The following is a 12,636-nucleotide window of genomic DNA, read 5'->3' on the forward strand; positions in this document are numbered from 1 at the left end:
GCACACCCGGTGGCCGGGTGGAGCAGGAACGAGAGGGGCTAGGCGAGGCTCAAGGGCCCGGCCCCTTTGGGAAGAAGATCGCCTGGCAGCAAGGCAAGAAAGCCGAGACTCTCCCCAGACTGCTAGGGCTGTTGTGAGCTGAGGGGGCGCCCCTCAAGTGGCAGTCGAGGGGCATTTACAGAGGCGCCTCTGCGCCCCTTGCAAAAAAAAAGTGTTCTGCGACCGCTTACTTCGCGTAATGGACGAGCCGCCCCTGCCTGCCTGGGGGAATCCTTTTGGAATGCTTCTGCAGCATGGCCATAAAGCCTGGAAAACTCACAGCAACCCATGATAGTCTTCCACAACACCTTGCTGTTTCTTCTTGGCGGTCTCCCACCACAGCACCCACCAGGGCTGACCCTGCTTAGCTTCCAAGATCAGATCAAACCTCACTAAGTTCCACAGGACTTGCTTTTGCATTGAGGAGGACAGGTTTCCCTTCCCAATGACAGGCCATTCCTTGACTCTTCCGCCCCGCCTCTTTTTACCACCGATTGGTGGGTGAGTAGAGGCGTAGGCGGGGCCGAATGTCGATTGACGCGTTGTCGTCCCCGCCCTTCTCTAGCCGGGGCGGCGCCATTGGCTGCTCCGGCGAAGGCCCCGCCCCTTTTCCAGCAGTCCCGCAGCGCTGCCTGCCGGAGAGCGGGGCCCCTTCCAGTCGAGAGATGGCGGCCACCGCGGGCAGATCGCTGCTCCTCCTCCTCCTCTCCCGGACTCCTGGCGGCGGAGGAGGAGCGGCGGCGGCGGGGCTGGCGGCCGCCTCCGGGGGCTGCTTCCCCGGGCTGGGGAGGCACCGCCAGCAGCAGCAGCAGAGGCACCGGACGGTGAGTGAGTCAAGGGAAGGGAAGGGCAAGCGAGGCGGAGGCTGCCAGGCAAAGGCACCACCCTGGTCCGGCTTCTTGGGCGAATCCAAGCGGGGAGGAGAGGAGGCGGAGGCGGCACGCTGCGGGAAAAGAGGAGGCGGAGGAGGAGGAGGAGAGGCGCCGCCTCCGTTGCCTCTGCAGTGCCTGAGAGGAGGAGGAGAAGGAGACCCTGGGCTTCCTCTTTCCCCCAAATTGGGCGCCTGTCTCTTTAAATGGGCTTGCTTTGGCGGCAAGGTGGCATGCTTACTTTCCCCATCCCTTGGGCTGGTGGCCACTCCTTCCAACCCAACCCTGTCCTGACCGGCGGGAAGACACCATCTAACCCCTCCTGACAGATGGCCATCCTAGTCACTTCCTCCTCCTCTTCTACCTCCTCCAAGGAGGTTGAAATGGGGGCATTGAGTACTTGACATTCTTGGGATCCCATACTGGGGCCAATGGGACACTATCTAACCCCTCCCGACAGATGGCCATCCAAGTCACTTCCTCCTCCTCTTCTACCTCCTCCAAGGAGGTTGAAATGGGGGCATTGAGTACTTGACATTCTTGGGATCCCATACTGGGGCCAATGGGACACTATCTAACCCCTCCCGACAGATGGCCATCCAAGTCACTTCCTCCTCCTCTTCTACTTCCTCCAAGGAGGTTGAAATGGGGGCATTGTGTACACATTGTTTGGATCCCTTCCTGGGGCCAATGGGACACCATCTAACCCCTCCCGACAGATGGCTACCCAAGTCACTTCCTCCTCTTCCTTCAAGGAGGTTGAAATGGGGGCATTGCGTACTCGACATTCTTTGGATCCCTTCCTGGGGCCAATGGGACACCATCTAACCCCTCCCGACAGATGGCCATCCAGGTCACTTCCTCCTCTTTCTCCAAGGAGATTGAAATGGGGGCTTTGAGTACTTGACTCTCATTGGATCCCTTCCTGGGGCCAATGGGACACCATCTAACCCCTCCTGACTGATGGTCACCCAAGTCACTTCCTTCTCCTCCTCTATCTCCTCCAAGGAGATTGAAATGGAGGCATTGAGTACTTGACATTCTTGGGATCCCATCCTGGGGCCAATGGGACACCATCTAACCCCTCCTGACAGATGGCCATCCAAGTCATTTCCTCCTCTTTCTCCAAAGGGATTGAAATGAGGACATTTATATACACTCGACACTACCATCTAACCCCTCCCAACAGATGGCCATCCAAGTCACCTCCTCTTCCTCCAAGGAGATTGAAATGGGGGCATTGAGTACTTGACACTCTTTGGATCCCTTTCTGGAGCCAGTGGGACACCATCTAACCTCTCCCAACAGATGGCCATCCAAGTCATTTCCTCCTCCTCTTCCACCTCTTCCAAGGAGATTGAAATGGGGGCATTGTGTACTCGACATTATTTGGGTCCCTTTCTGGGGCCAATGGGACACCATCTAACTCCTCCCAATAGATGGCCATCCAAATCACTTCCTCCTTCTCTTCCTCCTCCTCCTCTAAGGAGATTGAAATGGGGCCATTGTGTACACACTCTTCCTGGGGCCAATGGTGTGTGTTTATGTGTGTGTCTCTTTAAATTGGCTTACTTTGGCAACAAGGTGGCATGCTTACTTTCCTCATCCCTTGGGCTGGTGGCCACTCCTTCCAACCCAACCCTGTTCTGATCTGCGGGGAGACACCATCTAACCCCTCCCGACAGGTGGCCAACCAAGTCACTTCCTCCTAGAATCATAGAGTTGGAAGAGACCTCATGGGCCATCCAGTCCAACCCCCTGCCAGGAAGCAGGAAAATTGCATTCAAAGCACCCCCGACAGATGGCCATCCATCCTCTGTTTAAAAGGTTCCAAAGAAGGAGCCTCTACCACACTCCGGGGCAGAGAGTTCCACTGCTGAACAGCTCTCACAGTCAGGAAGTTCTTCCTAATGTTCAGATGGAATCTCCATTCTTGTAGTTTGAAGCCATTATTCCGCGTCCTAGTTTCCAGGGCAGCAGAAAACAAGGTTGCTCCCTCCTCCCTGTGACTTTCTCTCACATATTTATACATGGCTATCATGTCTCTTCTCAACCTTCTCTTCTTCAAGCTAAACATGCCCAGCTCTTTAAGCCGCTCCTCATAGGACTTGTTGTCCAGACTCTTGATCATTTTAGTCGCTCTTCTCCGGACACATCCTCCTCCAAAGAGATTGAAATGAGGATATTTATGTGCACTTGATACTCTTTGGATCCCTGCCTGGGACCAAAGGTGTGTGTTTATGTGTGTGTCTCTTTAAATAAGTTTGCTTCTGGCCAAAGTCTGCTTTTGGGGCAAAGGTGGCACATGCCACTTTCCCCATTCTTTGGCCCAACATCTCTTCACCCTGCTCATCTCCAAAGAAGAGGTTTTAACAGATGCTGGATGGATATCTGTCGGGAGTTCTTTGATTGTATCTTCCTGCATGGTTGGACTGGCCAATGGGGTCTCTTCTTCTATCTCTTATGATTTTATGAAACATTGTGCACTTGTGTGCCCCCCCCCCTCCAATAAAATATAGGACCTTCCCAAAATGACTTTGGATCCTGCTAATGAAGGACTTTATCACAATGTTGTCTTTAGCAATCCACCGATCCTTCAGCGTGGTTCTGTGGCGAACTTCTGCCATAGGGTTGCACTGGCAGACCTAGAGATTCCCTCTAGTCTGGGCATTTGCAGATCTTCCATCATAAGTCTATGGTAAACTTGCCAGAAGTTGATCAGTGAGTTGTGCTGGAAGACCGAGGGCTCTCCTTGATCCATATCACCCAGAATATCAAGGCAGATCATCCACAATATTTGCTTTGAACTGAGGGCCCTTCCAAGACAAGCGCTGTATCCTGGGATCCTATCCCAGGTTTTCTGCTTTAAACTGCATTATATGAGTCTGCACTGCCAGATAATCTGGGATAATCAGAAAACCCAGAATCAGATCCAGGGATATATAGGGCCTCTGCTTTGAGCTGAGGGTCCTTCCAAGACAAGCCCTATATCCCAGCATCTGATCCCATGTTTTCTGCTTTAAACTGCATTATATGAGTCTGCACTGCCAGATAATCTGGGATAAACAAAAAACCTGAAATCAGATCCAGGGATATATAGGGCCTCTGCTTTGAACTGGGGGTCCTTCCAAGACAGCCCTATATCCCAGCATCTGATCCCAGGTTTTCTGCTTTAAACTGCATTATATGAGTCTGCACTGCCAGATAATCTGGGATAAACAGAAAACCTGGGATCAGATCCTGGGATTTAAGGCCTGTCTGGAAGGGCTGTGAGTCCCCTTCCACACAGCTGAATAAAATCCCACATTATCTGTATTGAGCTGGAATATATGGCAGTGTGGACTCAAGATAACCCAGTTCGAAGCAGATATTATGGGATTTTCTGCTTCAGTCAGGAGGGAGGGGGCGATCTAATATCCTTAGGCAGGGAGTTCCACAGCCAAGGGGCCACCACTGAGAAGGCCCTATCTCTCATCTCCGCTAAGACCTAGGGCCCTTCTACACAGTCATATAATCCAGAATATCTGCTTTGAATTGGATTATCTGAGGGCCATTCCACACAGCCCTATATCCCAGAATATAAAGGCAGAAAACCCCACAATATCTGCTTTGAACTGGGTTATCTGAGTCCATAGATAATGTGGGATTTTCTGCCGTGATATTATGGGATATAGGCTGTGCGGAAGGGCCCAAAGTCCACACTGCCATATAATCCAGTTCAATGTGGATTTTATACAGCTGTATGGAAGGGGCCGAAGTCCCTTTGCTCTCCCTCCCTGGAACCATTTCCTCTCTTTTTCTCCTTCTCTGAACTGAAGAAGCATCAGGCTGGAAGGAAATCCCAAGAATGGGAAACTTTCCAGTGTTTCCCAAACTCCCATCTCCAAAGAGTTTGTGGTTTCAGCTCCTAGGATCCCCGCTTCTGGGAGTTGACGTCCAAAATTCCTGGAGGAATTTGGAGATCACCCCTTGATAGCACAGAGCAGGGATCCTCAAACTAAGGCCCGCGGGCCGGATACGGCCCTCCAAGGTCATTTACCCGGCCCTCGCACAGGGTCAACCTAAGTCTGAAACGACTTGGAAGCACACAACAACAGCAGCAGCAACAACAATCCTATCTCATCAGCCAAAAGCAGGCCCACACTTCTTCTTGAAATACTAATAAGTTTATATTTGTTAAAATTGTTCTTCATTTTAATTATTGTATTGTTTTTAAGTGTTTTTTTGCACTACAAATAAGATACGTACAGCGTGCACAGGAATTCATTCATGTTTTTTTCAAATTATAATCCGGCCATCTAACAGTTTGACCTGGCCCTCTGTTTAAAACGTTTGAGGACCCCTGGCATAGCGTCTCAGTCTATATAAATAACAAGAGATGCATCACAGGAAGGGATAAAACAACTGAAACGGAAACCCAGTGTTCAGCCTTTTGTCAAACCTAAGGAAGCAGAACAACAAAAGTTATTATCCGCAGGACAAAGTTCAGCCTGCAGTTGAACGTTGTACTGTGGATAATAACTTTTGTTCTCTACTTCCTTAGGTTGGGGTTGCATTTCATTAAACTTTGGATATACAGCACAATGATGTCTGAATCATACTCCACTCTGCCTGGGGAAGCCCAGTCACACACACCCATTGCTATTGCTTCTGCTTCCTGCTTCCCTCCAACCTGTGTTTTCAGTCCCCGTGGAGTTTTATTTTTGTGATATGCTCTTTGTAAATAGTTGATACAGAAACAAAAATTTCACAAAAATACGAAATTCTAGCTTGGAATGTAACAAAAACCTGTTTATGTCAAATGATGTTGCTTTCATCTGCTGCAGATATAAACAAAAAATTATTTTATTTATCGTGTCAGGAGCAACCAGACATTTGTATTACATTTTTAACAAAACAAACAGACAAAACACAAAGTTTGCAAGCTTGGTAGTTGATTAAGTGTCCTTTGACCAGTTTCTGGCCACTTTGAGTGCCTCTGGTGTTGCCGCAAGAAGGTCCTCCATTGTGCATGTGGCAGGACTCAGGTTGCATTGCAGCAAGTGGTCAGTGGTTTGCTCTTCTCCACATTTGCATGTCGTGGATTCCACTTTGTAACCCCATTTCTTAAGGTTGGCTCTGGATCTCAAGGTGCCAGAGCGCAGTCTGTTCAGCGCCTTTCAAGTCACCCAGTTTTCTGTTTGCCCAGGGGGGAGTCTCTCATTTGGTATCAGCCATTGATTGAGGTTCTGCGTTTGAGCCTGCCACTTTTGGACTCTCGCTTGCTGGGGTATTCCAGCGAGTGCCTTTGTAGATCTTAGAAAAGTATTTGAAAACTAAAATTGAAAATCTTTCAGTTCCACTAGATGTCATGGAAATAGAGTCTTTGTTTGTATACCTGGCAGCAAAGCCTTTTCTGTTTCTTGATTTTTTTCCCTCTTTAGTTGGGCCTAATGAGAACAACTTTTGTAGAAGCACAAAGGCCCCCTCCGCACAGCTGTACAAAATCCACATAGAACTGTGGTAGTGTGGACTCAGATAACCCAGTTCAAAGCAGATATTGTGGGATCATCTGCCTTTATATTCAGGGTTGTATGGCTGTGCGAAAGGGCCCAGAGAGACAAGGAAATTGTCTATTGAACAGGTGTCTGATGGTCTCATCAACTATACTGATGCAGATGACTAGGACGGTTTTAAATGGTGTATTTTAATATTTTGATAAATGTTTTTTAATGTTTATGTATTGTCCCGGCATTGAATGTTTGCCGTGTATATGCTGTGCTCCTCCCTGAGTCCCCTTCGGGGTGAGAAGGGCGGAATATAAATGTTTTAAATAAATAAATACATGATTTCAATGTTTATTTATTTACTATAATTGTATACCGCCCTTCCCAGCCCTTAGGCGACTCAGGGCAGTTTCTTTACTTTAGCGAAATGCTGTTTGTCTTTCTTAATCGACATGTAAATAGATCAGTGTTGAAGTGAGCAGATAATTGTATACAACTTTTTGTGAGAATAGATTTAACAGTTGCGGTGTTGTCAAATAGTTTTTGAATTGAAGGTTTATTGATGCAGTAAAACAAACTGTTTTGATGCTGGAATATATTTTTTGGAGAATTAAAATAGTTTCGGTGTGTATGGTTACATGAAATTATTATTCCTAATATAAAACTACGGCCCCTTCCACACAGCAGAATAGAATCCCACGTTATCTACTTTGAACTGGAATATGTGACAGTGTGGACTCAGATAACCCAGTTCAAAGCATATATTGTGGGATTATCTGCCTTGATATTCTGGTTTATATGGCTGTGTGGAAGGGCCCAGAGAGACAAGGAAATTGCCTATTGAACTTTAGCGAAATGTTGATCGTCTTTCTTAATCAACATGTAAATAAATCAGTGTTGAAGTGAGCAGATAATAGTATAAAACTTTTTGTGAGAATAGATTTAACAGTTGCGGTGTTGTCAAATAGTTTCTTGAATTGAAGATTTATCGATGCAGTAAAACAAACTGTTTTGTTACTGGAATATATATTTTTGGAGAATCAAAATAGTTTTGGTGTGTATGGTTACATGAAATTATTATTCCTAATATAAAACTACGGCCCCTTCCACACAGCACATTATCTACTTTGAACTGGAATATGTGGCAGTGTGGACTCAGATAACCCAGTTCAAAGCAGATATTGTGGGATTATCTGCCTTGATATTCTGGGTTATATAGCTGTGTGGAAGGACCCAGAAAGACAAGGAAATTGTTATTGAACTTTAGCGAAATGTTGATCGTCTTGCATTGCCATATAATCTGTTTTGTTACTGGAATATATTTTTTTGGAGAATTAAAATAGTTTTGGTGTGAAATTATTATTCCTAATATAACAATAAAATTATGGCCCCTTAATCGACATGTAAATAAATCAGTGTTGAAGTGAGCAGATAATAGTATAAAACTTTTTTGTGAAAATAGATTTAATAGTTGTGGTGTTGTCAAATAGTTTTTGTATCGAAGATTTATCGATGCAGTAAAGCAAACTGTTTTGTTACTGGAATATATATTTTTGGAGAATTAAAATAGTTTTGGTGTGTATGGTTACATGAAATTATTATTCCTAATATAACAATAAAATTATGGCCCCTTCCATGCAGCTGAATAAAATCCCACATTTTCTGCTTTGAATTGGAATATATGCCAGTGTGGACTCAGATAACCTGGTTCAGATTTTCTGCCTTGATATTCTGGGATATAGGGCTGTCTGGAAGGGCCCTAGGATTGTGCACGAGGAACAACATAACTTCTTTCCTCTGTCTTGCAATTTTTCTAAACCTTCTGCAGTCAATCATATCCACATATGATCTCTTTACCACCTTTTAAGAAACACTGGTCGTTTTGTGTTCTTTTCTCTCTCAAGGTTATATTGGGCAGTCATGCTCTGTATGCAGTAGATGGCACTCTGCATTGTGCGGGTGATTTTGAGACCGGTGGAGTTAGTTGTTATTCTATGAGAGAGAGCCTGCTGAAGTTGCCTGACCTGTCTCTGAAGCAGTTCATGAGTTGCTGCTTCATCTTGTCATGTAGAACAGATTCCTCCGGTTGATCAGGAAGTTTTATGGGTGACGGAATTCATATTTCCGATACCGAGGACAAACCAGCATGCTTTTATTTTGATCACGAAGGTCGGTCCTGTGAATTGGATATTAACTATTATTTCTTGGCTCTTGGTATTTTTTTATCGTGTCAGAGGCAACTTGAGAACATACTGCAAGTCGCTTCCGGTGTGAGAGAATTGGCCATCTACCGAGACGCTGCCCAGGGGATGCTTGGATGTGTTACCATTCTGCTTCTCTCATGTCTCCGCAAGCTAGAGCTGACAGACGGGAGCTCACCCCGTCTTGTGGATTTATTTATAAACTAAACTTAATTCGGTGGAGAAATATTGTTGCTGTGACACTCTTTGAACAATTTGAACCAATGCTTCTGTGAGTCCATTTTGGGGAATGTGATGTATTTCTTTGGTGCCTCTGATTTTTGCATTAGTGTATGATGGTACACAACTAATGGAAGTAACACCAATTGTAATTCAGTTGTGATTTCTAATTCTACCTCATTCCTGGCCTTTATATGGAGATGAACAGCATCATTTTCCTAGTAGAAAACAGTCTTAGATGAAGCTGCAGTTTTGTCCTCTGAACCTCAACACTTGGCTAATTCAACAGATGTTTGGGTTGTTGTAGGTTTTTTCGGGCTATATGGCCATGTTCTAGATGCATTCTCTCCTGACGTTTCGCTGGCATCTATGGCAAGCATCCTGGTTGTTGTAGGTTTTTTCGGGCTATATGGCCATGTTCTAGAGGCATTCTCTCCTGACGTTTTGCCTGCATCTATGGCAAGCATCCTCAGAGGATGTTTGCCATAGATGCAGGCAAAACATCAGGAGAGAATGCCTCTAGAACATGGCCATATAGCCCGAAAAAACCTACAACAACCCAGTGATTCCAGCCACGAAAGCCTTCGACAATACGACAGATGTTTATCAAGAGCTCACATTTACTTAGGAACTGTTGCCTCCTAGTGGATGAATTAAAGAGTTTAGTAGTACCTAATTATAAAAGGTAAATGTACTTAATTATAAAAGAAACGTGTCCATCATAAATTCAGTAAGACCCCCTCATCTGCAAGTTCGTTTCCATGCTTTCAGTTATCCACGGTCAACCATAGCTAGAAATTATTACAAGGTTCCCCACTTATCCACAGTTTCGCTTTCTTCGATTTTAGATATCTGCGATCAATTGAGTTCTGAAAATATTATTGATTTAGAAATCAGTACTATCTGCAGTTTTGGGCTTCCATGGTGTGTCTTAACTGTAATTTAAAAGTTTCAAATGTTTAAAAGCAAGGCCAGTGTTTCTCAACCTTCCTAATGCCATGACCCCTTAATACAGTTCCTCAGGTTGTGGAGACCCCCAACCATAATATTATTTTCTTTGCTACTTCACAACTGTCATTTTGCTACTGGTATGAATCGTCATGTAAATATTTGATATGCAGGATGTATTTTCATTCACTGGACCAAATTTGGCACAAACACCCAAATCTGAATGTTGGTGGGGGGAGGGGGGTTGGTTTTGTCATTTGGGTGTTGCAGTTGATGGGATTTATAGTTCACCTACAACCAAAGAGCAATCCGAATGCCACCAATGATGGAATTGGACCAAACTTGGCACACAGAACTCCCAGCAGAAAATACTGGAAGGGTTTGGTGGGCATTAACCTTGAGTTTTGGAGTCGTAGTTCACCTACATCCAGAGAGTACTGTGGACAGCGGTTGATTGAGGTTCTGGGTTTGAGCCTGCCACTTTTGGACTCCCGCTTGCTGGGGTGTTCAAGCGAGTATCTCTGTAGATCTTAGAAAGCTATTTCTTGATTTAAGTCATTGATGTGCTGGGTGATATCCAAACAGGGGATGAGCTGGAGATGTCACTGCCTTGGTCCTTTCACTATTGGCTGCTACTTCCTGGCGGATGTCAGGTGGTGCAATGCCGGCTAAACAGTGTAATTTCTCCAGTGGTGTAGGGCGCAGACACCCCGTGATAATGTGGCATGTCTCATTAAGAGCCACATCTACTGTTTTAGCGTGGTGAGATGTGTTCCACACTGGGCATGCGTACTCAGCAGCAGAGTAGCATAGCACAAGGGCAGATGTCTTCACTGTGTCTGGTTGTGATCCCCAGGTTGTGCCTGGGAGTTGTAGTTGCTGGGATTTATAGTTCACCTCCAATCAAAGAGCATTCTGAACCCTACCAATGATGGAATTGAACCAAGCTTGCTACACAGAACCCCCATGACCAACAGAAAATACTAGGTCTTCTTATGTTCTTTGGTGACCCCTCTGACACCCCTTCGTGACCCCCGCCCAGGGGTTCCGACCCCCAGGTTGATAAACACTGCTCTAGGCAGTTAAACCAGGAAATCCCAAGTGGATGCCCCCCTTCATGAGGGTCTTCCTCCAGGGGCAAACCAAGAATGAGCAACTTGGAAGTCCCTGAATAGACTCAGAAGTGGAGTGGGCAGATCAAAAGACAACCTGGCAAAATGGCACTACCTAAAAGAATCCTGTAGATTGTGGAGCAGAACTGACAACTCCGCATCTGTATGCTTGTCCACTGTGCCCTGCCTCATGTACAGAGGAGGAATTGTTGGAGGCTACAGATAATGCCGTTGCTGTTGCCCGTTTTTGGTCAAAAGATATTTAACTGCATGTGCGCCTTCTATTTTTATCAGTTTTATACTAATTTATGCAATGCTTTTGATACGAAATACATAAAATTTAAAAGTCAGACCAGGTTAATAGCCATTTGAACCAGCTGAAACGCTGTAAAGCATTGCTCACAATTTGTTGGTGAGACATTAGTTTAAATCTTTATTCAGTTCTACCCTACTGTGACATTTGGATGAATGCTCTTGTCATTGGTATATTTATTGTGATTACACCGCTTGGTTATAAATACACAATTATAAATCAAGATGCTTATTTTCTGGCTGTCTTCCATTTGGGCACTGAATAGGCATGTAAATGCGGAGTTTCCGAGAGTCTGCTGCACATTTTCAGATCCTGCCCATGGGATGTGCTTGAGAGTACAACGCAAGGTTTAGCCAAGAAAATTTGAAACTCTGGTTCAGGGAAAACGTGGTCTAGTACGTCTCCATATGAGATAGTCATATTATGAAATATGTTTATGTGTATTTTTAGAAATAATTTAAAAAGTATTAATGAGTAAATAATGAAATAGAATTAGATACGGAGAATTGTTTTATGTCTTATTGATTTTATTGTTTATGGAATTTTGAGGATGTTTATATGCTTTTAACTGTTTATATTATTGTGGCATCAAATTGTGCCGGTTTTGTAAACCGCCCTGAGTCACCCTCGGGCTGAGAAATAGAGTAAATAAATAAAATAAATAAACGTTCTGAAATGGACTATATTATGTGATTGTATTTCTCAACTAATTTTTTGGTAGGACTAGCAATTATCCCAGTATGTACCTATAAATATTCATTTTCAAGGAACCGATAATGTATATGTGCTATTCTAATAATATAATATAATATAATGTAATATAATATATTGTATATACATATAATATTTATAATATTATAATGTAATGCAATATAATACTACTAATAATAATATGATGTTATAATTATATATTTATATTACATGTAATATTACTAATAATATTACAATATAATAATATAGTACAATATAGTAATATTTAATACTGATATTGTACTATGCTAATAATATAATATATTATATATATGTATACCTTGTAAGCCGCTCTGAGTCCCCTTCGGGGTGAGAAGGGTGGCATATATATGTCGTAAATAAATAAATAAATAAGTATGGGGATGTTTTCTATGTAAAATAACACTGGAGAAATATAGAACCATGAATGTTCTTGTGAAACAAGAATATATCTACTTTGCTGCATGCCAATCAGAAGAATGGGCTGCGGTAGCATAGCGAGTTAAACTGCCAAGCAGCAGAACTTGCTGACCAGAAGATTGCTGGTACGAATCCTCTGGACGGGGTGAGCTCCCATTGTTGGCCCCAGCTTCTGCCAATCTAGCAGTTTGAAAACATTCAACTGTGAGTAGGTCAGTAGGTACCGCTTAGGTTGCTTTTTGCCATGGTGGCACAGCAGGTTAAATTGTTAAGCTGCTGAACTTGCTGATTGCAAGATGG

The 12,636-nt window shown here is 44.2% G+C and overlaps 1 protein-coding gene across 2 annotated transcripts in view; it reads left to right on the forward strand.

Annotated features, from left to right (window-relative positions):
• Positions 1-650: 650 nt before the first annotated feature.
• MCU (mitochondrial calcium uniporter) overlaps positions 651-12,636 on the forward strand; it is a 214,756-nt gene continuing 202,770 nt past the window's right edge. For both annotated transcript variants that reach the window (XM_060768819.2, XM_060768820.2), the window contains exon 1: positions 651-863. In XM_060768819.2, the coding sequence (XP_060624802.1) occupies positions 705-863 (159 nt within the window). In that variant the 5' untranslated portion in view covers positions 651-704. The remainder of the gene's footprint in view (positions 864-12,636) is intronic.

The sequence above is a fragment of the Anolis sagrei genome, chromosome 3 (genome assembly GCF_037176765.1).
Source record: "Anolis sagrei isolate rAnoSag1 chromosome 3, rAnoSag1.mat, whole genome shotgun sequence".
Lineage (NCBI taxonomy): Eukaryota > Metazoa > Chordata > Lepidosauria > Squamata > Dactyloidae > Anolis > Anolis sagrei.